Raw genomic sequence first — 24,097 nt, 5'->3', positions numbered from 1 at the left:
CAAATGAAGGTTGAGATGTTCGAGCTCGTCACATGACTTTTTATTACAGTACTGTAATCTTCGAAGCACTAGTGAACACATTGCGCAACATACAGAAGCACATCACGCCATTCAGTCTGACCGTCGTGGAATCGTCATTTATTATGAGAGGGTGAGCGCTTAAGCAGACAGTGCTACTAACGCTTAGAGATAGCAGACGAAGGACACGTGCACCAGGTTTTCATTTGCACAAGATTAGGTCGCACTCGGATCTCATGGTTCTGTCTTAGCCTGTGCCAACTCTTCGGAGATTAGCTTTTTTGTTTGTCCTCTGAGGTAAAATATATTATTATATTGGGATGGCACAGCACTGTTCACTCCTGCAGACATATTTACAATATTTTAGTCTGCCAAAGTGTTATATTTAGCGAGGAATGAGCTCAGTTAGTTCAACCCAACACAAAAAGAATGTAGTGTAAAAATGCTATGACAGTCTAAAACCTGGCCATCATCGCAAACAAAGCAATTGTAGCCATAGCGAAATAGACTTTTCTGCATATAAAGTGATGTTGAGGGGAATATTGAAAAGAATCAACTTTGCACTTGGTTGTCTATATGGAAGCTGTTTATGTGTGAAAATTGCAGCCTTTTAGCAACTTCGCTTGAGACAAACAAAGACGAAGCAAGCAGGATAAACAAACGAGTACGATTAGCGCTCGTTTGTTTATACTACTTGCATCGTACTTGTTTGTCTTGCGCCATGTCACTAAAAGGTGAATTTGTTCCAGCAAGGTCGGCTTGCAGTTTTGCCTCAGGTTAGTTGTAGGCAGTCACAACTCAAGGCATGCTGCTTTTAGCAATGGAGCTATATAAGCTCTTCCTAATTTGCCTGTCGGCAAGAGAAAATGTTCATCATTATTAACCGGCACTTGCTGTCCTCATCTTTTTCTTCATAGAAAGCGCAATCTTCATTTCCTGGTTTCCTCCCAGAACACTTGTGGGAATTTACCCGCCGCGGGCTACAATCAGCTAATGGCAGTGAGAACTATTACAGACAGAGAGGGAAAGAAATATGAAACAAAAGGAAGAGGAAAAGATACAAAGTTACAAAGAAACTGAAAAGACCTCGGCGAAAAACATTTATTTGCGAGGTGTGAACCAGTGTTTTTCCGAACCAAAGCTGTGCATCGTAACGACTCCGCTATTCAGACATTATAGAAGAGGTAAGCTTAGTGTTGTAGGGCGTAATAGAGCAGTATGGTGGGGAAAAAGTGAGGCTGAGGAGGAGAGATGTTGGGGTGTTGAGGAGACAAAGGAGTGCGAAAGGGTGAAGCTTAGCCTGGGGATAATAAAGAAAAAAGAAATAGAAATTGGAAAAAGGAAAAGAATCAAGGAAAGCAACAGAAAAATAAGAAGAGATGAAATAAATAAAGAGGAAGCAAGCAAGAAAGCGAGCGAGAGAGAAAGGAAATGAAGAAGGACAATACAAGAGGAACAAAGAGAGAGAGCAACAAACAAAAAAGGACAGATAACGAATTGTTAGAAAAAAGAGGAAAACGGGTGTGCGTAAAACATAGCATATACAGAGTGAGGAAAAGAAAACTATAGAAAAACAAATATAGGAGAGAGAAAAGAAAAGAGAAAGAAGAGAATGCAAAGAAAGATAGTGGTAAAATAGAGAAAAACAATGTTAAAACAGAGGCAGCACGTATGATGTAGGAAGATAAATATAAAGAAAAAAGTAAAGAACAATAAAGAAAGCAAGAGAAAAAACAAAAATATAGGAAAAAATTGATACAAAGAAAGTACAGAAAAACGAAAGAGAAAAGAAAGAAAAAACTAAACGGAAACGAAGGAGGCCAACAAGCTCGGCACATATTTTAGACTTAGAAGCACTCTGCAAACCTGCCTTAATTTTGGTTTAAATTAGAGAAAACCGACATAACTGGTCCTCTTCATGAACATCAAATGTGAATTGTGGTATTGAAACCGAGCCTGTCTAGTGCCCAGCAAACACAGACGCTGTGTTGCTTTGGACTGAAAAGAACCGCAACGTGCACCTGACTAAAAACAAATAAAGGTGCAGAAGTTAAGAAAAAAATGGCGCAATTTCTGCATTTCATTGACCCCAGTTACTCCACTTCCAAAATCTGGCAAACAATCATTGCTTTAAGTCACCCAATATCCCAGTGAAGCTCATCTGGGGCATTGGTCACATCTCTTAGATTGTCAGACTACGTGATGTTGCTGTTATTAAATTTTGCACAATTCTGACTGGAACTGGGCAATAATTCACAACACTACCACACTGTCTAGCTCTATAAAGTATCAAATTGACGATGCATACGCTTTTTTACATGCTCAACTAGATAACGCGTATTCTCTACTAGAATTGCGTACTGCTTTATCACTAACCCACGTAAGAACGGCCACCGGTTCAGACAACGTGTCGTACGGTGTTCTGAAAAATCTAGGCCCCAATGACATGCTAGTTCTTCTACGGGTATATAGCGACATGTGAACGAAGTCGTACGTTCTAACTGCTGGAGGGTCGCGAGAATCATCCCACGGTTAAAGCCCGGCAAATCTCCGCTTTCATTTGACTAGTTTTGACCAGTCAGCCTGTCTAGCTGGTATCTAAAGTGATGACTACAAATGATTGACAGAAGGTTACAGTCATGAATTGAAGCTAACAACTTTCTTCCAGAACAGATGGCTGGCTTCAGACGACGGCGATACACTATAGACTGCATCTTTGACCTTGTTACATTTGTGAAACATGAGACGAGCTGAGGAAACATTGCTGCTGCGGCGTTCATAGGTATAATACCCCTGTCACACGTGGCAACTTAAGTGCACTTTGATTGAGTGTACTTACGCTCACAAAGTGTCATTTCGGCGGTTCACTGCTACATGAAAAAGCGAAGTGTACTTTGGAAGTGATGACAGTGGTGATTGTTGGGTTTGTCGAACAATACGTATCGGCTACTTTTGCACCAGTGCCTCATCGTCGGACCACGTTGTCTTCGTGGAAGTAGCACAAGTGGCACACACCATTGTAAACGACTAGAGAATGACTCGCCTACACATGTGCTAGTGTGGCTGTAAGTAAACAACGCAACGTACGTGGTCAATGCACCACATGTGCTGCCACATCGCCGTAGCAGACGTGGCCGCAAACTGCTTAAGAGGGAGAGAGTAGCGAGAATTTTCGTTGATTTATGACTTGTTTTAATACAGAGAAAAAATTCTTTATAACAAAAACAATACTTTAAAAATAGTTTGAGCGCCGCTTTAGGCAACAGCGTATTTCTGTGCAAGCCAGTGGTATCGAGGCTACACACTTGGTCGCAGCGAAGTGAGGTTGGAGAACGTACTTGCCGGTAAGTGTACGTTGCAACGAGTGACACTCAACTTGCTCGTGTGACAGCGCTCAAATCGACTCTCGAGGCTAAGCGTACTCGATTGAAGTGCACTTAAGTTGGTACGTATGACAGGGGTATAAAAAATACGTTCGACTCTGTGAGCCACCTGTATGTGCCGTACGGGCTTACCTCACTAGGTGTTCATGGTCGCATCCTTCAATGAATTGCCAACTTCCTGCGCAACAGGCAAATATACCTTTCTATAAATAACGAATAGAGCGATCGCTTCAACGTGAGCAGAAATGTACCTATAAGAAGTATTTCAAGTCCGCTTCTTTTCAATGCTGCAATAGCAGGTCTTCCAGAAGAGCTGCCTGAAGTCTTGAACATATCTATGTATTAGACAACATGCATATGCATATGGGCGTCTCAGAAATCATTGGAAGTGATTAAACATCGGCTTCAGCAAGGTATAAGTGCGATAAGTGATTACCTGAAAGAGCGAGGCATACAGAGTTCTCCCGTTAAATAAGTAGTTTTGCCGTTCACGAGAAAGGCAGTCAAAAACTTGAAACTTTTTGTGGATGGCTACAGAATCAAAATTACATGAAAACATTGCTTCCTTGGTTTTACCTCAGAGAGATGTCAGCATATTGTCAATATAGTAAACCAAGTAAAGTGCACCATAAATGTTATACGTCGCATAGCGAGAACGAAATGGAGTGGTGCATCAGCGTCTCTACTCCACGTTGATTGTGCACTTATCCGATAGAAGATCGCCTACTCCGCGCCAGTGCTCCACAACATCTCTCAAACGTCTTTACGCAGACCTCAGCTGTTACAAGCACGAAGCTTACGCATAAGTCTGGGTTCCCACAGGCATCATCGAGTTCTCTGACACTGGCAGAGGCAAGAAAACCCAACTTTACAGTAATCTGAAGTATAGAGACTTGTCGGCACTCCTTTCGCCAAGTGACACAACAGGCTTCACATCCAGTCATATCAAACATTGTGAACCGTGCCGAATCATAAATACACCATGTGTGCCAATATGACATCTCCAAGCTTCCCGTGTCAAAGCATTGGCCCCCGAACCTAAGCCACCCACCATGGCTACTTGACCTACCAACTATTAAAACGTCAATAGAAGGGCTTCGCAGAAAACATGAAGCGCCAATCATTGCCGTACAGTAGCTGGCTCCACATAATCTGCTAGACAGGTTCCAAGGCTACACTCACGTGTACGCTGATGGCACCATCACCAAAGAAACAGCGACATCAGCATTAATAATTCAAGAATTACACGAAGATATGCATGTTTGTTGGGCCATCTCTCCCCTTCAACAACGTTGGAGCTCATGGCGATATTGCTAGCCATAAGCTTTATTAAACTGTCAACGACACCAAGAAAATGGGCGATAATTACAGACTCTATGGCGTCACTTGCATGCGTAGAAAATGCCACGTCAGGACACATTGATGTGCGTATAGTATACGCCATATCAAAAGGATTTTCAAAGCTATGAAGTCGAATCATCGAGTGGCATTTCAGTGAGTTCCCAGTCACTACGGAATCAAGAGAAATAAAATTGCAGATGAGTTGGCGAAAACCGCTCATCATTCTACGCAAACCCGCCTTATTCCTAAATCTCAATAAGTTGTAAATAGAATTTTAAATATGACGAAACGTGAATTAGGCTTGTACACCTGGTGCACAGACAAATCAAAGAAATTGATCCTATATGCTGCTGATCCTAATCTTGAATGCCAATTAGACCCCCCTTTTCAAAGACGTATTTACACCTTCATGCAACGCCTAAGACTCGTAATCGCTTACACAAAGCACTTCCAACTTCGTATGCAGTGTGCAACATTGTCAGAATATTTATGCGGCCACGACGACGAGGATATTTATCACCCTTTGCTAGACGACACTAACCACGACGCACCCACAAGGTAACTCGAACAGGAACTACATACGCTAGATATCGAGTGAACGTTTACGTTGGATAAAATACTAGGCCCATGGTCATTCAAAATAAATGGTGAAACAATGAACGTACTGGAACGTTGTATTATTTGAAGAAAGAACAATTTGTGACCATATACTGAGCCCATTATAGATAAGCGTGAGCATGGCGGCTAAGTGTTCATGCTTTCTCTATGAGAACTTTTGCACTCACCTATGTAGGACTGTATATAAATGTATATATGCTATGTCATTTTTATTCTCGATTTGTAACAATAAAGTGGAAAAGGGGAACTGTCGCTAAGTAACAGTGACAACATTTCCTTGGTTTAATTTCATTTCAATGAAAAAAAACAAGGCACGTCGATGCAGTATTCATTCACTGAAAGCGGCAATTTTTCAGAAATAAAAAAAAATCGACCAGTTTTTTTAGCATGTGGGGCGTCGCACCCACATGCTGCTTTCCCATTCCTATATAAATGAGCTCAAAATACAGGTTATTCAGTCGTAGACAAAATGTAGTCATGTAGTCATGTAGTCCGGCAAGCGGCTGGCATCTGATTTTAGTGTGCTGGGGCATAAAGGTGGAAAGCGTGGCATTCTCGCGTACAGCGCTAAATAAACAGAGAGCAACCAAGAGTCTCAGGCAAAGGTGACGCGAGCCACATGTGCTGGCAAGATGACTTGCCGTTTTCCCCGACGAGACACTGTCGTCACATGCTTTCATTCGAAGTTCGTCTTGCCTTTGTGACGGGAAGCTGCAGTCTGAAGGAGCAGACTGACCACGTTTCTCACGCGCCCAATTCACTTACAAGTTGGCGGTTTGCACGTTGTCATCGATATTTCATTTTGTATATAAAAAATAGCGGATCATTCTTTGGCTTCCGAATGAAATGTGTGCCTTAACATAGGGTGGCCTAAGCTCGTACAATGAACTACCCTTACGTAAATACCTGAAGACTAAAATGACGAGACTCCACATTTGGTAATCTGAACGCCAGTTTCGATGCCATTAAATATTTCCGCCTCGCCTTAGAGCTTGTGTGTGAAGTTGAAACCTGCTGACTGTCATAATATTTTTAGCAAAGCTCCATTGTGCTTAGAAAGAAACACTCTAAATAAGAAAGCCCCATAATTGCATTAGGTTAGCCGGCGTAGGTCAAGCTTATTTGCAACATGAAATGCACGGTTATTGTTGTATTTAGCTTTCATTCAGATGACCCATTACAAGCTGCCAAACTCCGCCGTGGTGGTCTAGTAGCTAAAGTACTCGGTTGCTGACCCGCAAGTCGTGGGATCCGATACCGGTGGCGAAGGCTACATTTTCGATGTAGGCAAAAGTGCTGTAGGCCCGTGTGCTCATATTTGGGCGAACGTTAAAGAACCCCAGGTCATCAAAATTTCCCGAGGCGTCCACTACGGCGTCTCTCATAATCATATGGTGGTTTTGGGACGTTAGTCAACCAAGCTGCTGAAGGTGATCGAAATGAGTCATATCGGTAACATGTACATCAACGATGAGTGGCATTTGGGAAGAGAAAATGCTTATGTCACTATTCATTATGTACAAGGTAAACGATGCTGGTGTGCCTATTTAGGCCAGCCAGCATGGTATCCATGACTCTTTGAAACGTTGCTCGTGCCATACACAGTCCTAAAGGCATTACTTTGAACTCACAATGTACGTCCGGCGTTATAAACGCAGTCTTCTCATGGCCCCTTTCGTCCACTTCTATTTGCTTGTAACATATCATTTGATTGGCTCAGTACCATTGATTGATATGTGGGGTTTAACGTCCCAAAACCACTGTATGATTATGAGAGACGCCGTAGTGGAGGGCTCCGGAAATTTAGACCACCTGGGTTCTTTAACGTGCACCCAAATCGGAGCACACGGGCCTACAACATTTCCGCCTCCATCGGAAATGCAGCCGCCGCAGCCGGGATTTGAACCCGCGCCCTGCGGGTCAGCAGCCGAGTACCTTTGCCACTAGACCACCGCGGCGGGGCTGGCTCAGTACCAGACAGTCTTCCTGTCTTCTAGGATCTTTATTACCTTACCTGTCATAGAGAGCTGGATCAGCATTTTTTTTTTCTTGTTAGGCTTATTTGAAGGCGTACTGATGTCCAGGAATTTTCCTGGTCAGGATCATTCCCCATGGACAGCCCCTCTGTGGCATGATGACCTTCCTCTTGCAATGTCTCTCCGCAGTGGTGTGAGCAGCATTGCCGTCACGCTGGTACTTTTGGGTAGTCACTTCATTAAGTTTATTAACCCCAATCCCATTCAAGAACACCTTCAGGCAGTGTCTCCCAACAACCAGACCATAACTGACGTGCGGTAGTTTGGTCGCGGTGGGATATAGTATGCAGATAGCCAGACCAGGAATGTGTAAGAGACCTTCTCAAATGTTCGTCCTTCGCAAGAATTCCGGGGAGTGCGTTTGCTTCACCTCACCTGGCTTGCACAAAAGAAATTTTACGAGGTGTATACGTGCAGCTGAGACCTGCTGAAACTCTAGAAAAGCTTTCTGTGGCAGGTGTGGTGGCAGTTTATCGATTGAATTGAGTCGTGGACAACAAGTGCGTAGCAACAGAGTTCGTGATTGCGACTTTTGCTGGCACCTCATGTCCTTCTGAGATGAAAGCTTGGTGTTTCGAGTAGATCAATTAAACATCTCGTCCGTTACAACGCCGGAACGTCTGGAGGTTAGGTCATAGTGTCAGTGGCTGTAAATCAGAGAGGCGATGCAGAATATTTGGTGTAGTTCACAAAACTAGAGAATGTACAGCACAAGAGGACGTGTTTCGATTGTGCGGTGAACAACATGCTGCTGACTACTCAGATTGTTCAATTAGACAACATAAAATGCAAGTTCTTGAGGTCATCGATAAACGAAGATGCCCTTTATAGAAGGGAGGCAACAGCAATGAAATAGGAAAGAGAGTATGAGTATGCTGGCGTTACTGCACGTCAAACGTTCACAGAGATGAGCAGTGCACAAGTAGTCGAGGTAGGTGCTGAAAAAGCTATGGCTAGGATGATGAAACAACTAGTTGTCAGCATCTCCGAATGGATTGCTCAAGTCGTAAGCAATCAAACTGCTAAGATTGTAACCCCGCAACCAAGTGGTCATCTCGAGTGATATATACACCCTACCGCCAATGAGGTAAATCCGATAAGTGATAAGGAGGATGCCTCTGATAGGTGCAATGACTCCAATGCATGCTCATCGGCTAATGGTCAGGAACCCGTGCTGGGCTTGGACGTATCTACTCATGTGGAAACTGATGTCCATGCTCAAAAACATAGCCAATCCCCGCTGAACCGTGCAAACCCTACGTCCCCACAGGTGAAATAAAAAAGAATCCGGCCAGTAAATTTTTGAAAGAGAGGTTTTCGGAGAAAGTTGTTCCCGCAACGATTACATCAGAAAAACATTATCTTTAAAAGTTTTACAGTGGAATTGTCGTTCGATATTTGCTGTAATTACTGATTTACTCTGTCTCAGTTTTCAGCTAAATACTGATTTATTTTGTTAAAAGAAACTTGGCCTAATCCAGACAACAGATTTTATGTCAAGAATTACCGTTCATTTAGGCCAGACCGCCCTTCGAGAGTTGGGGGAATAATGACATTGTTATCAAAGAGCCTTTGCCATAATGCTAAGGTAACGTTAAAGATGCTGTTCCCGGAATTTAAAATTTTAGGTGTAAAGATAACTCTGCCTTCTCGTCAGACATTCACAATAGCCAGTGTTTATATTCCGTAAGGCGTACACGATAACAGACCATTGGACACCCTAATTGGTATGCGTTGAAGAAATATTTTATTGGCAGAAAATTTTAGCGCCCATCATTTGACATGGGGTGTAAAGACTGATGCGTGCGGAAACCATTTGTTCTGGTCCCAAGATAACAACCTTACTTGTTCCAATTCAGGAAGCCAAACGTACTTGAGAGTTACAGATCTTCTTCATTGGATCTTACTTTTGCAAGCGCCTGCCTTAATGTTTGGGGTTGGTCTGTAGTTAACTGCGCAATTAACGGTGATCATATACCGATTGCTTATGAATTAACAAGTCCGATAGTTTTCGTAGCTTCCAATGTACGCACGTTTATAAATTATGCTAAATCTATAGAGTGTTTGCTTTCTTCACTAATTTCTATATCTTATGCAAGTGCGAATTCAAAAGTAATGAACATTTGTACTGTTCTACATAATTCCAGCGAAAAATCTGAGTTCATGGTCACATCTGTGAAGCAGAATGGTAATTCACAGTGGTGGAATGATGATTGTTCCATGGACTACAGACGTAGAAAAGCAGCCTGGAAAAAACTGTTATTCAATCAATGCCCTCAAAATGGGAAGGCTTACTAGTTTTATACTGGAGCTTTTAAAAGAACAGTTTCGCAAGCAGAAGAAAATGCCCCCGAGCTATGAACACACAGTCTAATATCTTGTCTCCAAAGGAAATGAAAAATTGGTTAGACTTAATTGGTTGGGGGTTAGATCAGGGCTTTTCTTTCTTGTTATCCTAACCACTAAAGCATGCCCCAAGTGACAACGACTTCATTGAAATTTCCAGTTCTGAATTAACAGAGGCAGTAGAAAGCATTCCATCAGTGGCACCGGGCCCTGACGGAGTCACGTCGGCCATGTTAAAACAGCGAAATAAAGAATCTCGAGAGATTTTATTGGAGGTTATCAACTACTCAGTAAGAATAGCATGACTCCTTCCGGCTTGGAAAATAGGTAAGGTGATACCACTGTTAAAGAATCCAGATAAAGGTTATGAACTTGAATACATTAGGCCCATTACGCTAAGCTGTAATTTTGTGAAATTGATTGAACGAGTGTTCAACATCCGTACAATAAAGCTCATTAACGAGAAAGATATCCTACATGTGTCTCAAAGTGGCTTGAGACCAGAGTGCTCGACATGGCATGCACATATAGATATTGAAAGTCGGATTCGGTTAGCTCGGCATGAAAGAAAGTATGCCGCATTAGTAACGCTGGACATCGCAAAAGCGTATGACAGCGTTGAGTATTCAGTTTTAGTTAAGCAGTCGCACAACATGAAGCTCCCAAATTACATTACGGCATAGATTTATGAATTTTTTTTGTTATAGGACATTCTTTTGTTCCCAAAGCGGCATTTCTTCGTCTACGTACGCCCAAATATGAGGCGTTCCACAATATATACTTATGCGTTCGATACCACATCAGAACGTACACAAATATGTTTATGCGGATGATATCGCATTTTTCGCTGCGGCCGACAATATTCGCAATCTATATCAGCTGCTACAGTGATACCTATCAGCTCTAGAAGGGTGGCTTGATGAAATACACGAGCATCTGATTATGCGAAAATGCTCCGCTCTGCGATTTCTTTTGAAAAAACCCCATTCATATTTTTCTTTATTATCATCTAAAAGGTATTCCGCAAGTTGAGCAAATAAAATAGCTTGGTGTGCTATAAGATCGCTCCATGTCTTGGAAGGAAAACATCAAATACGTATCAATAAAGGTTGTTCGGGCGGTTGGTTTGTTACGCAAGATTAGTCATAGTCGATTTGGCATGCGAAGGCAAACGCTTTCATCAATATACTGCATGTACGTTTGGCCGGTGCTGGAATTTGGGGGATAAACAACAAGAGAGACGGCAGGGAGGTTAACCAGGCACATGCCCAGTTTGCTACCCTACGATGGGGAAATGGGAAGGGGCATAAAGATGAGAGAGAGTAAAGAGAAGAGAAAGAGAGAGAAAAAAACAAAAAGGAGGATTGTCAGTCAATCGGCTGGCGCGTATGCAGCGGTGGCACTACAAAAAAGTTAAAGGTGGTCACGTAGGGCTGTAGTCCTCAAAAAGCACAAGACAGCTTTGACTCTGGAATTTGGATGCATATTATACGCTGGTGCTCCTGCTTATAAGCTTCGCCCGATTTCAATGCCTGAGAGGCAAGCCTTACGTTTGTGTTTAGGTCTTCCTAAGTTTGCAACGATTAAATTCTTGTACATGGAAGCTAGACTCCCATCACCTCATTCACGTTTCAAATTATTGGCGGTACAATCATTTTTAAAGCTCTATGAATTCTCAGCAAGCCGTTTCGAAACAGTTTTTATCTCTCTGCCTGAGTTGCTCTTTGAAACATATTGGCCAAGATTTCACACGCCTCAAGTTCTTCATATACAAAGCTTCCTTGACAACCTAAATGCCCAAATAAGTGCCATATCTCCCCTCAGTGATAGCAGCAGTTCCATCGAAATATAGTTTGACAAAAGTTTTCCAAAACAAGTGAAACTAATGTCAGACCATGCTTTAAATTCCATTATGAATGATTATCTGGTTCATTCAATAATAAGGACAGTCATTGCGACATGTGTTTCGCAAAATGAAATAAAAAAGTGGAATTTGAATATTCGCCCCTATTCTAGATTGGTCATTTTCTCTACGCATTCCAAATTTTGTACCCATATTCATAGCGGAGTTTTTGCGATAACTTTGGCTCTCCGCAAATTAACTGCTCCAACTAGTTCGGCAATAATTTTAACTGATTCGCTGTCAGTGTGTTCTTCGCTCACTGCAAATGAAAACTCCCACTTGCTGAGTACGTTTAAGTCATTAGTTCCACTTTATATACAGTTGGTTAAATTGGTTCGGGTACAAGGGCATAAAGAAATTCTCCACAATGAAATGGCAGATGCATTAGCTAAATCATTATAAACGGCCCAGTTATTCACATAATTTCAGCATTTAAATTTGTTATAGGCGCTAGATTTAGGAGGACAATCGTGTGAGAACTTTCTTTGACATCCATAAGAAACACATCGAAATTTCAACATCTAAATCATCGTTGGAATAGTAAAATATGTGACACGCGTGCAGTTGAAGTCACAATCACAAGACTGAGGTGTCATAATATATATTCCAATTTTTTTATTTACACAGAGCTGGTTTGGCAGCGGCCCCCGATTGTTGGTTTTGCTGAGCGCCTGATACATCAGAACAGTATCTGATACATTGTAAAAAATAGCCTGCATTGCGCCAAAATCACATTAGATGCCGTCTTACGTCTCGTAAGTTTGGAGTTGACCACTCCAAGTATACTTTCTCCGGGGGCTTTGTCCCGAGGGTTCACTGACGGGATAGTTGCCGATGCCTTGCAGGAGCTTCAAAAAGATTCAGACTGTAGAACCGTTTATTACTCCTAAATTACCTTTTTTCCAAATTACATTAATAATTCAATTATGTGTTGTTGTTGGTGAAACCATCTGCTTCATTTTCTATATCCGTTTTTGTAATTGTCCATTTCTCGTTAAATTTTTGTCCTTTTTCAGTAGTTTGAAAACCGTGAGCTAAGAAATTAACAGTATTTCGTCAGAAATACCTAATTCTTGGCCGATACCCTAGCGTAGGTGTGTGCCACAGTTTCCAGGCACTTTGTTCTTTCCTTCCATCGTTGATTGTTGGGAGTGCAGTGCTTCGCCGCTCCTTCTCTCAAGGTCGCTCTCTCCCCTCCCTGAGCCCCCCTTTCCCGTCCGCTCACACCTCACTCTCGATCGTTAGCTGGCTGGGCGCCTTCCAAGAAGATACGAAAATGTCTTCTCGAGACGCCGCTGAGAAAGGCAAATGCCGAGCCGAGAACGCGCTATGTTTTGTTCACATCATAGCATATTAGGGTCGAAGCTCCTTATAGCGGCACCCGTTCGTCCCTCGTAGCCGTTGTAGTATGAAACAAATATAACATTTTGACCACCAAGGTGATGCTGGTGGTCTTGCGCGCATTGTTGAACAATAAAAAATTGTGCTCATTGTACATGTCAATGGCTGCTAATGGAAAATTAGAGACAGGAGCATTCGGCTTTTTGTTAACGCGCACACTGCGATCCCCATTAGCAGGCATTCACATGTACATTGAGCACTATCTGACAAGAAAGGGTTGCTACGTTACACTCGCTGGGTGTAAACTCCTTAGTTTTAGAAATGTTTAGCGAGCGCTGAGCCGAAGTGCCATGAATACAATGAAGTAGTATATACCATGAATGAACTCGAGGTGGTTAAAGGTGGGAAGTAGATGCGAAGTGCAAGCCGTAAGAAAGTAAAAGCCAAATTTTCCTGTCTCTCATTTCCCATTAGCAGCCATTAGCATGCACATTGAGCACTATCTGACAGGAAATGTGTGCTACGTCATGCTCGCTGGGCGTAACCTTCTTGGTTTTATAAAGGTTTAGCGAGCATTGGGCCGCAGTGTCATAAATACAGTGAACTACTATATACCATGAACTCGAGGTTGTTAAAGGTGGGAAGTAGACTCGAAGAACGAGCCATAAGAAAGTGTGCGTGTGCCACCTCTCGTTTAGTCCTTGGAATGTCCGCTGGATGGCGGTGCTTCTATATAAGGAATATATGATAAAAAGATGTGTGATGGTGGTACTTGAGTGTTGAATAGATGGACGAACGAACACAGGCGCAGATGCATGGATGGACGCATGAACGGACCCAGGGGCGGATGCAGGGACGGACGTACGAACAGACGCGTGCGCGGACGGGCCGATGGATGCATGAACGGTCACACAGACAGACGCATGGACGGATGGAAGCAAGAACGAATGGACGGACGAATGCTTCGTTCCACTCTCCATCATTCACTCCGTGCATATGCTGCCAATTTTCTTTGTTTTTAACCTTGCACGCGAGCTACTAGAGCTGGAAACGCATACCGCGTTTCTCGCAGCAGAAAAACGCCACGTGTGGCGAACGATGGTATGGGCTGCACGGTGTAAAAAAAAAAATGAAAACAATATTCCTTTAACGCTCAGTTTTTACGTGCAAAACGCCATTATGGGTGCTACGCAATCCATTCGCATTCCCTCACGATTTCCTTCGGTGAGGTGGGCGCGTCTTTTTAACTACTCTCGTTTCATTAACCTCTCTCTCCCCAAAGAGAAAGGGAGGGAAGCATAAAAAAGGAGAGGGTAAGAGGACGCTCATGCAGTAAGGGTGGTCACGCCGCACACCGGATTGAGCTGTACCATAAAACGCTTCGCATCTAAAACGCACACATACGAGAACGAAAGCTGAGAATCCGGATTGTATTGTTACGTCTACGAAAGCTGCGACGTACCGGTAGACTTGAAGTTGTGGAATCAACACACACCACAGACCTTTCTCACGAACCGAACGTCCTCTCTACTCTCACCTCCCTCTTCCCCACTACACATATGCCCATACTCAGTAACATTTCCCTCTACGCAGACAAAGCCAATTGGGTGAGTCAAGCAGTTTTTCAAGGACGCACGCTGCCTGGGAAGCTACAGTCTTTGCAGACTGATGGCCACTTGAATGAAGACGCACTACGTGTGAAGTTAAATCACTCCGACGGACTATAAACGTCCCGCATAGTGCGCCAGCAGTTTTTCGCACAATCCCCGCTTTCTAGCTGGCGTCCAGAGCCACACTAGGTTTCCGCTATTATGCATCACGCGTCGGCGTCGACGATGAAAACGTGCCTTCGAGTGATCTTGCGAAGCGAGACTGCGCAGGTAAGCAAGAACGTTGGGCTTCGTCTGTATGGAAGATGGTCCCGGATATGCAGAAATCATGGTGGTCCAAAAACGGGAAGACGATATCGAGGGTATGAAGAGGCGCCCGAGCATAGAGAAGACCCAAGTACATACCCAATAACATACCCAGCAACAATACCAAGTAATAAAATAAAAAAAAGACCGCGTTTATGTGCTCTTTCTCGCATAAACATGAGCAGTTTTAGTATCTTCTTCAGATATCGCTTCATTGAATTCTCTATGAGTTTGCAGACATTACTCTATCATGTGGTCTCTCTCAAGCAAGAAAGAAAGCAGAGCAGCTTTGCCATGGAGCTGCGAAGCTCAAAGGAAATACGTAGCTGCACAGCACTTACTGTTACTTCTTGATTTTCCCTTACTTTCCGCCTCTTTATCTTTCTTGTTCACTTTTTCAGTTTCTTTTCTGTAAAGCGCTATATTTCCATTTCTCCTCTTATCTATTTCTCTTCTTTCTCTCTCTTTCTATATCTCACTTGCTTCCAGTGTTAATACGGACACGTGGTTTGTAATTTCGTGGTTCCCTAGCTATAGTAGGAATGTGCGCCGTTATTATTGTCATCAGGGAACTCTGAGACCAATATGATGAATGCTCCTGGTAGAAGTGAGCACGTATTGAAACTGAAAAGGCAAGTTCCTAATTGAACTCACGAAAAAATATTGCAAGCTTCACTGCGAAATGAAGTTCATACAAGCACCCAGTGTGCAAACATAACGAACACATAGAATTGTTTGGTAGAAAATGTTGCTCCGGACGTTGAGTATAAGAGTATAACGTGTGGCGTATAGTTGACTGGCGAAAAGCAGCGTGAAAGGCAGATACGACATGTATTGCAAAAGCGCTGGTTGTGCAAGAACTCGGCACTTCTGCTTAAGCAGAGCTTAATTCTTGTGACTGTCTTGTCATTACTGCATGAAGTGGACAGAAATGTTTCTAGATGATGTTCTGTAGAAGCTATGAGAACAAACAATCCATATCGGGCTGCACTTTACGCACATACATTTAAAGGCAATCTAGCTCGTGGCATTACCAACTTTGCAGGGTTTAATAGTGCTGGGATATTCAATTTTAAAAATTTATTAGTCTAAACAACAAGAGTTGTTTACGCTTCAGCCTCGCCGGCGTCAGCTTCGCTGCCTTCTACTGCAGCGTCATCGGCAGATGGCTCTGCAGGAGCTTCTTCGGCCTCGTCAGTGGCCTCGGAGGGCTGTTCAGCCGCCGGCGTGTCTTCAGCTGGCTGCTGGGCATCTTGTTCAGAGGCATCTTCGGCGGCTTCTTCTGCAGCTTCTGCAGCAGCTTCTTCAACAACTTCCGCATCGGTCTCCTGCTCAGGCTCCTCATTAGCCTCCTCTGTGGCTTGCTCCTCTTCTGTGGGCTCTTCTGCAGCGGCTTCTTCAGTGGCTTCCTCTTCAGCGGCGGGTTCCGGAGCAGCAGACTCTTCGGCGACAGTCTCTTGAGCAGCGGGTTGCGCGGCATCAGGCTGTTCAGCGTCGGCCTCTTGAGCAGGCTGCTCGGCGTTGGGCTCTTCAGCAGCTTCTTCAGGTGCTCCCGTCTTAGGTTCTTGTGCGGCATCTTCGACAGGTGCCGCGGGTTCGGCGGCAGGCTGCTCTTCGGGAGGTGCAGGGGCAGATTCTTCAGCTGGTGCAGCTTTTTCAGGGGCAGCAGCAGGTGCAACTTCTTCAGGGGCAGCGGCAGGTGCTTGTTCTTCTGGTGCAGACTTCGGTGCAGAAGCAGGTGCCGGCTCTGGCGCGGGAGCTGGAGCTGGTTCAGGTGCAGGTTCTGGAGCAGGTGCGGGCTCAGGTGCGGGTGCAGGGGCGGGTGGTGGTGGGGGTGGTGGCAGCACGGCAATGCACTTGCCGTTCAAGCATTCGCCATTGAACACCTTTTTGGTCTGCAAGAACAGAAAGGGCACTTAAGAAAGATTGATACCCGATGTAGTCGCAGAAAGATCACAGTGTTATTTCTACTCTAAAAGCAAACGATTCCTGATATGTACTTTCACCCGGGAGGAGAGATGAATAGACATAAATATAGTCTAGGAAAGATTTCACGTTTTTCTAAACAATAAGGCTAACCAGCCACGAACTCATGGCCGGTACGCTAAGCCTCTTTCCTCTGGCATTTGAATGAGAACAATACTTCTAAAAACTTGAGGTAGCCACACGATTACTTTCTGCATTGTAATCGCTAACTACTCGACACTGAATCCGCAATTCACACGCTAGTAATTTAGTGGTATCATGACTGAGTTGTCTCATCGCATTTTACAGCAAAATATTGCATTTTACAGCAAAACTCGGGTCTCACGCAAGTTGTCCGCTGCTGCCAACACCGCTGGTGTCCGTATACCACGTTGCGCGAAATTAGAAAAAAAAGCCTAGTACCAATGGCATAAATGGGCTCAAACCTGGATCTGCTAGGTGCCAGCACACTATTATAACCCTGCGTTACGCTGGTGCTTGGGACTTGTTGGCAAACTTGCCTCAGACAGGCTTGATGCCAAGAAAGGAATCGCGTTTATATGACATATAAAGTGTTTTACAACAGCGAAAGAACAAGCAGTCGTCGCACATTGTGTATAGCGTAACAAGTGGGTCGTCCAACGCTCGAACTCATTACAGAAGCTTGTTTTTGTTCAGCTCTAAACTGTGGGGCATACACACTTCAGGCATAATTCCTCACCGTCCTCAGCCACTACATGAACAATCGGCACAAAACTCCTGGCAATTATTTAGTGGATAACACACTTCTCAGAAGAATGACGAAAAATACCATATCGAATGCCGGCCTACTACCGTTAGACTTTTATTAATAATGCCGTAGTGAGCATCAAGCAAGTGTGCTTGAAGCAGTTACCCAATAGGTGTTTAGAAGAGGCTCTGGAAGGCCACACTTCTAGCTTTCGCTGTGACTGCTGTGCCTACCTCGCCGGCCTGGCGTTTTTTTTCCTCGTCTGCGCGTATTCCTCCACTTTTAATCCTCCATTTTCGAAATTAGGGGATAGTTGGAAAAGTGTATGGAAATACGGGGCCGAGAATGCACTGAATGCTCTGGCGAAAAAAAAGTCACGTTGCGAAAATGATGGCTGCCCTGACACTTGTTGTTCAACAAACCCATCATCACTTCACACTATTTGCAGGATTACCGTCGACGAGTAGTTTGCTTTCAAACACTCTGATTTACTAACCAATTCCAGGGTACCCAACAGAAAGTATACTTGAAACATTTAAGTTATTTTCAGGATAGAAAGAAACATTTTCCTCAGTTTGCCTAAATAACGCTTTGAACTGCCCACTTGTCAGGCATTGTTGCGAATATCTTTGACAAGCGCAAAACGTTGTTTTATATGTAGCCCTAGCGCAACTAGTGCTTAAGTTATCCCATTGAGGCGCTAATCAAGATGCATGGTCACGAAATGCGACAAATTCACAACGCAAGATTCCAAGTCAATCTGTATTATGTTCCGATAAAGAAAATAATGTTTTTGTTGTTTTGTATCAGTTTCAACAATTCATTATTTAATTATCCTGAAATCATTAAGCTTGAATTGTTGAATTACAGCAACCAAATATTCGGCCCAAAGGTATGCACATCTTGTTTAGGGCTGGAACTCAGTTCAAGCAAAAAACATTTTTTTTAACATTTATCCCTGAACACGGCACGCCATACGATTGCCAAATATGGTAGTGCTTTCAGCGAAATGATTCTCTAGAGCAATACGAAGCACCATTTCTAAAGAGGTGCTAAACTTCTATTTTGTAAATAAATGTTTTCAACACCCACACCACCACCACGATGAAGCTGAATGAGCATTAGTTTTTCACTCAGGAAACCTGCATAAATGGGCACACTGCTTTTCACAAGCGGTGTGTGATTGATTGACTGATATGTGGGGTTTAACGTTCCAAAACCACCATATGATTATGAGAGACGCCGTAGTGGAGGGCTCCGGAAATTTCGACCACCGAGGATTCTTTAACGTGCACCCAAATCTGAGCGCACGGGCCTACATCATTTCCGTCTCCATCGGAAATGCAGCCGCCGCAGCCGGGATTTGATCCCGCGACCTGCGGGTCAGCAGCCGAGTACCTTAGCCACTAGACCATTGCGACGGGGCAAGCGGTGTGTGAGGCGCCCCCGAAATTTATGTGTGTCAACATGCACACGTTGGCTGTAGGGTTCACTGCTTTCAGTGAGCATAAATATCCGTACGCAATGCTTAGAGAAATGCAGATACTGTCTTACTGAGCATGGTGTTCCGTTGTCTTCAGCTTCAAAGCGAATGGGATATCCTTGGCACAAATATTTGCATGGGTTCCTTAGCCGTGCGAAGATAAGCTGAAATACGAAGAAAATTATCTTATAATGACAACAAAAAGAATATCTGAAAATGAATTTTTTAAAAGAGCGCCAAGCTTGTACATTCCTGTTGCTTGTACGCTGATTACACCATAGGGTCCTAGCATCAACTACAATCTTGTACTATTGATCTTGTACTATTGACTACAATCAATCTTGTACTACAATCTTGTACTATTGATTATGAAACACTATAGTGTTTCATAATCAATGGCAGGGTTAAAGAATTGGCAAATAATGAAATAGTTTTAGATCAAAAGCTACAAATATAAAGCCATGAGGAGTCATGCCCGATAAAAACTCCAATATATTGTTATGCTTCATCGCCTTGGACTTTTTATTCATAAAACATGGTCATGGAATTTAAATTCAAAGAATGTCTCTTTTATTATCAGAGTGCAACCTAAATAAGAGTGATCGCCACGAACGTAAATTTCTCAGTAGTAAACAATGTTCATCTCAATTGCATACCAATTTCCTTTTTAGTATTCACGTATACTATTTAATGTACTCAAAGATAGATGCCTACTTAAGAATCATCGGTACTTAAAAGAAGTCGATTACTCAAGGAGACTCGTTATTATAGAACAGTACTTTGGTCTCGCGAAGATCTTATTACTATCGTTTTGTTGTTTTTCACTTAGATAAAATCTCTGACGGACGTGCGATTATTATTTTATTACAAAAAATAAAGGGTATTTGCAAGCAATGTCAGTTTTTTTTTCTGTTGCCAAGTTTGCGGAGTCTACACACAAATATCTGTTTTATGTTCGCAATACAAAGTAAGTTGCTGGAAAGAAATGTTTTCCGCTGAGCCGTTATTCTGCCAAACAATTCATAATGATTGTTCATTGAATTCAAAGCGTGTGCTGCTCAACGACGTTACGAACTGAACACGCCACTTCTTGGTTCAGCTTTTGATGTTCTAGATTCAGGAACATAGTCGTATTTTTCCATGCCGGGACAATTTTGTCGGGCTCGTTCAATACAGAAAGAAGACGACAGCGACCAGATTAGTTTTATCGTTCTGAATATTGCCCAGTAAAAGATACCTAGTTACGTAAAAACATTTATTTGACTATAAAACCAAGTTAAAATTAGCATAAACTGCTTGCGCCTAAATTGAAATTGCGCCTAATCAGCTGGTAGGACTAGGTTTCAGAGCGGCCTCACAAACGCTGTAAGGTTTTCAGGGTGGAGGTTGTTAAGTTGAAACTGACTTTAACGGACCGTTAATTGTAAATAGGTAGATGTAGATAAAAATGACCAAGTATTCTTACAAAGCCGTAGTTGGTAGCCTCTGGGCATTTGGGAAGAGCCAAGCCTGGCGATGCCACGCCCAAAGGAACGGCTGAAGAATAAAACGGAAGGAAATGTTTGATGTCTATGAACCTTGAAGCAACTTCATGTAGAGTAAAAAATTATAAAATACTCTAGGTAGTCATGCTAATTTCTTCGTACAGTTTACGGCATTGACATGCCTCCGCCCCGGGAGGTGACAAATAAGCCTGTATATTTCTTGTTTCATGAAAGAGTGAACGTTCTGAGATAAACTGCGTTCTGCTTTAGCAAAATCAAAGCTAGTATGAAACACTTCAAACTGTCAATATGCTTGCATTAAGTAGGTCAGTTAAAAAAAAAACCTGCACTTCAATTTTGTGAAAACGAGCTACCCCCTTATGTAGGTCTTTTATATTGACGAGAACGCACTTCTTTGAAAGAAATCGCACAAAAATATAAGTACTACTGAGTAAGCGAATACCTGCAAGATTCCATAGCTATTTCAAAAGTTTTAGAAATAAAAGGAGCATCAGCTCACCAGTAACTTGCACCGCCATGGAGACCATGACGGCGCTGAGACACAGGATTCTTGCGTTCACGATCATCTTGCTTCTTTGGTGGTACTCCTCTGTGCTTGTCAGTTTCCAACGTTTCTCTTGACTTCACTGTGTACCACTCGAGGTTCGTGGGTTCTTTTATGCGGCTAGCTCTTCGCTTTACAGCGATTCTTGTAAACCAAGACACTCTCTGTCTGGATTGGCTACCGAGCTTACGTGGGTGACGTCAGGTTTATGGACAGTTCCGTTCACGAAGCCCTCCCCTCAGATGGACGCAGCGGCAAGGCGCCTTGAAGTCTCTGTGGAAGGGGCCCCTGCCGACACTTCTTGCCGATAAGCGTCTCGGTGACCCCTGGAGATAGTGACGTCATATCGGAGACAAACTACCATAAACATTTATTACGCGTAGTTGCGGCTCGCCCGACGGTGGTTCACAGCGACAAGACGAGCAATTATTGTTTGTATCGCCATTATCTCCGAAACAGCGGGCTCACTCTAAACGCTAGTGACAGCCTTGGTGCTCCTATTTTCGAGATGCTGTAACGCCAAGTTTTAATGATGTCGTGATTGGCTAAGGTAATTTTATGTACGACTAAAAAGGAGAATCATGTTCTCCCCTGCAAAGTCAATTTTGCCACGCTAGTTTAATTTCCTGCTGGGTGCTCTGTACAGCTATCAAAAGTGACTGCAAGTGACAATTTTACGCCGACAGCTTGTTCCCGGATGTGGCTTGTGGTGCGACAGGATATAGATAACAGCGTCTACTCCCCCGTTAGGCTGATTATGGACACCAGGCGCTTTGACGTCAGACTGCTGATGTACACACAACTACTCTAGTGAAGGCAAGACGTAAGCAAAATACTTGCTAAGCGCAGCTCAAGAACAATTCAGTAAAAAGCACCGGCATTGCCGGTTTCTCAGAATCGATCCAGAGTATTTGAATTCAATAGATATGGCAGCACACACACACACACACACACACACACACACACACACACACACACACACACACACACACACACACACACACACACACACGCACGCACACACACACACACGCACACACACAATATATATATATATATATATATATATATATATATATATATATATATATATATATATGGTCCAGTAGATCCTCCGTGAGCGGTCACAACGTGGTTTATTTCGACGTTTCGGCCTAGAGTCTGGCCTTCATCCGGTCAGACTCTAGGCCTGATGAAGGCCAGACTCTAGGCCGAAACGTCGAAATAAACCACGTTGTGACCACTCGTGGAGGATCTACTGGACTATATGCAACGCTACGGCCACTCAACCACCATGCCTGCCTATATATATATATATATATATATATATATATATATATATATATATATATATATATATATATATATAAATATATATATATATATATATTGTACAGAAGCCGCCGAACACTGAAGTGGGTCGAACTCTTATGTGCTTTCTAGTGGGTCTGCCCAAAGAGAACGCCGCTCGCGCGGAGACCCCGTGTTTTGGCCGTTACTGTCGCCATTGTGTAGACTCGCTGTGTGCCGGCTAATAAACGCCATAACAAATTGGTGGAGAGTGCTACGATCCCCTTCGATGCCCTTGGAACTACGCTCACGTACGCTGCAATCTACCATGTCCCACGACGCCTCTCAGCAAACGCCTCCTCCCATGTCACCCCCATGTCCCGGTGTCCCCAGGATCCGCGATCCACCCATCTTCACGGGCGCCGATGGCACTGACGTGGAGGACTGGCTCGCCATTTACGAGCGCGTGAGCGTCCCCAACAAATGGGACGAGGACGGCAAGTTGACAAACTTGGTGTTCTACCTTGCGGGCGTTGCAAGTTTGTGGTACACCAACCACGCGTCCGAGTTTGCAACCTGGTCCGGTTTCAAGACTGCTATCACCAACGTTTTTGGCCGCCCTGCCGTTCGCAAGCTGCAAGCCGAGCAGCGCTTACGCGAACGCGCTCAGCAAGCCGGTGAGTCATTCACCAGTTACATTGAAGATGTCCTGGACTTGTGCAAGAAGTCGAACGACAGCATGTCCGAATCAGACAAGATCCGGAACGTCATGAAGGGCATTGACGATGATGCCTTCACGATGCTGCTTGCCAAAAACCCAGGCACAGTAGCTGAGGTCATCACGCTGTGCCAGAGCTACGAGGAGCTCCGCCGGCAGCGTTCGATGACCCGTCGCTCCACACCACGAGATGCAGGGCTTGCAGGCTTGGAAGCGAGCTGTGATCAGGTGGCACTGCTGGCAGATCTCAAGTCCTTCATACGTGAGGAAATCGCGCGGCAGTTCTCTCTCCTGCCCTTCGCCCATCCACCGGCTGCTCAACAATCGGCCACTACCATTCTTCAACCCATCCGCCGAGCGATTGAGCAGGAAATAGCGGAGGTCATGCCTGCGTACCACCCACAACAACTTCCGGCCCCTGCACCCCCAAGTTACGCCCAAGTGGTCGCAAGGCCGCCTCCAGTCGTTCAAGCGCCTGCACCAGTGACTTACGCCGAAGCTGCCGCACGACCTCCGTCCTTTGCAGCGGGTATGCCGGCTGCGTATGTTGGCGCAACGCCTCAGCCTCATTTTCAGCCCACCATGCAGCCTTTCCAGACACCGTTCCGGGCGAGACCCACCCCGGCAAACCGATGGCGCACACCCGACAACCGGCCCATCTGCTTTGCTTGCGGTTACGCCGGTCACGTAGCCCGTTATTGCTCTCGACTACAGCCGGCTCCCACTTCTCCTGTTGCTGGCCACCTTAGCCGTTCGTATAACGAGGAACTACCGTCTGTGCCACTGTCGTCTCGCCCAGGTCCGTCTGCTCGAAGGTCGCCGTCTCCACGACGTCGGTCTCTGTCCCCCATGCGGCCAAGTTCTTCTGCTCATGAGCGGGAAAACTAGTCGTCGCAGTCCCAGAGGCAAGGACTGCGACGCTATCGCATTGTGAAAGCCCTCAGAGCCGCCCATCTAATG

General features: G+C 44.2%; 1 protein-coding gene across 1 annotated transcript; it reads right to left on the bottom strand.

Moving 5' to 3' along the window:
• Positions 1-15,967: 15,967 nt before the first annotated feature.
• LOC119171113 (uncharacterized) lies at positions 15,968-21,244 on the bottom strand. Its single transcript, XM_037422188.2, has 4 exons — positions 21,085-21,244; positions 20,546-20,616; positions 19,152-19,244; positions 15,968-16,797 (listed from the first exon to the last, which is right to left on the bottom strand). Exons 1-4 carry the CDS (start codon positions 21,149-21,151, stop codon positions 16,009-16,011), a joined length of 1,020 nt encoding a protein of 339 aa, XP_037278085.2. The 5' UTR covers positions 21,152-21,244; the 3' UTR covers positions 15,968-16,008.
• Positions 21,245-24,097: the final 2,853 nt, after the last annotated feature.

This window comes from Rhipicephalus microplus, chromosome 3 (assembly GCF_043290135.1).
Source record: "Rhipicephalus microplus isolate Deutch F79 chromosome 3, USDA_Rmic, whole genome shotgun sequence".
Taxonomy (NCBI): Eukaryota; Metazoa; Arthropoda; class Arachnida; order Ixodida; family Ixodidae; genus Rhipicephalus; species Rhipicephalus microplus.
This window is presented reverse-complemented; position numbering and strand designations above follow the sequence as displayed.

What these genes read in the sequence shown, in the direction of transcription:
- LOC119171113 (XM_037422188.2), bottom strand. Translation starts at nt 21,151, where the DNA reads ATGATCGTGAACGCAAGAATCCTGTGTCTCAGCGCCGTCATGGTCTCC. An exon ending in AGGCTACCAACTACGGCTTT is followed by an intron (nt 19,245 to 20,545) that starts GTAAGAATACTT and finishes TTCGTATTTCAG; the next exon opens with CTTATCTTCGCACGGCTAAG. An exon ending in ACAACGGAACACCATGCTCA is followed by an intron (nt 16,798 to 19,151) that starts GTAAGACAGTAT and finishes CTGTTCTTGCAG; the next exon opens with ACCAAAAAGGTGTTCAATGG.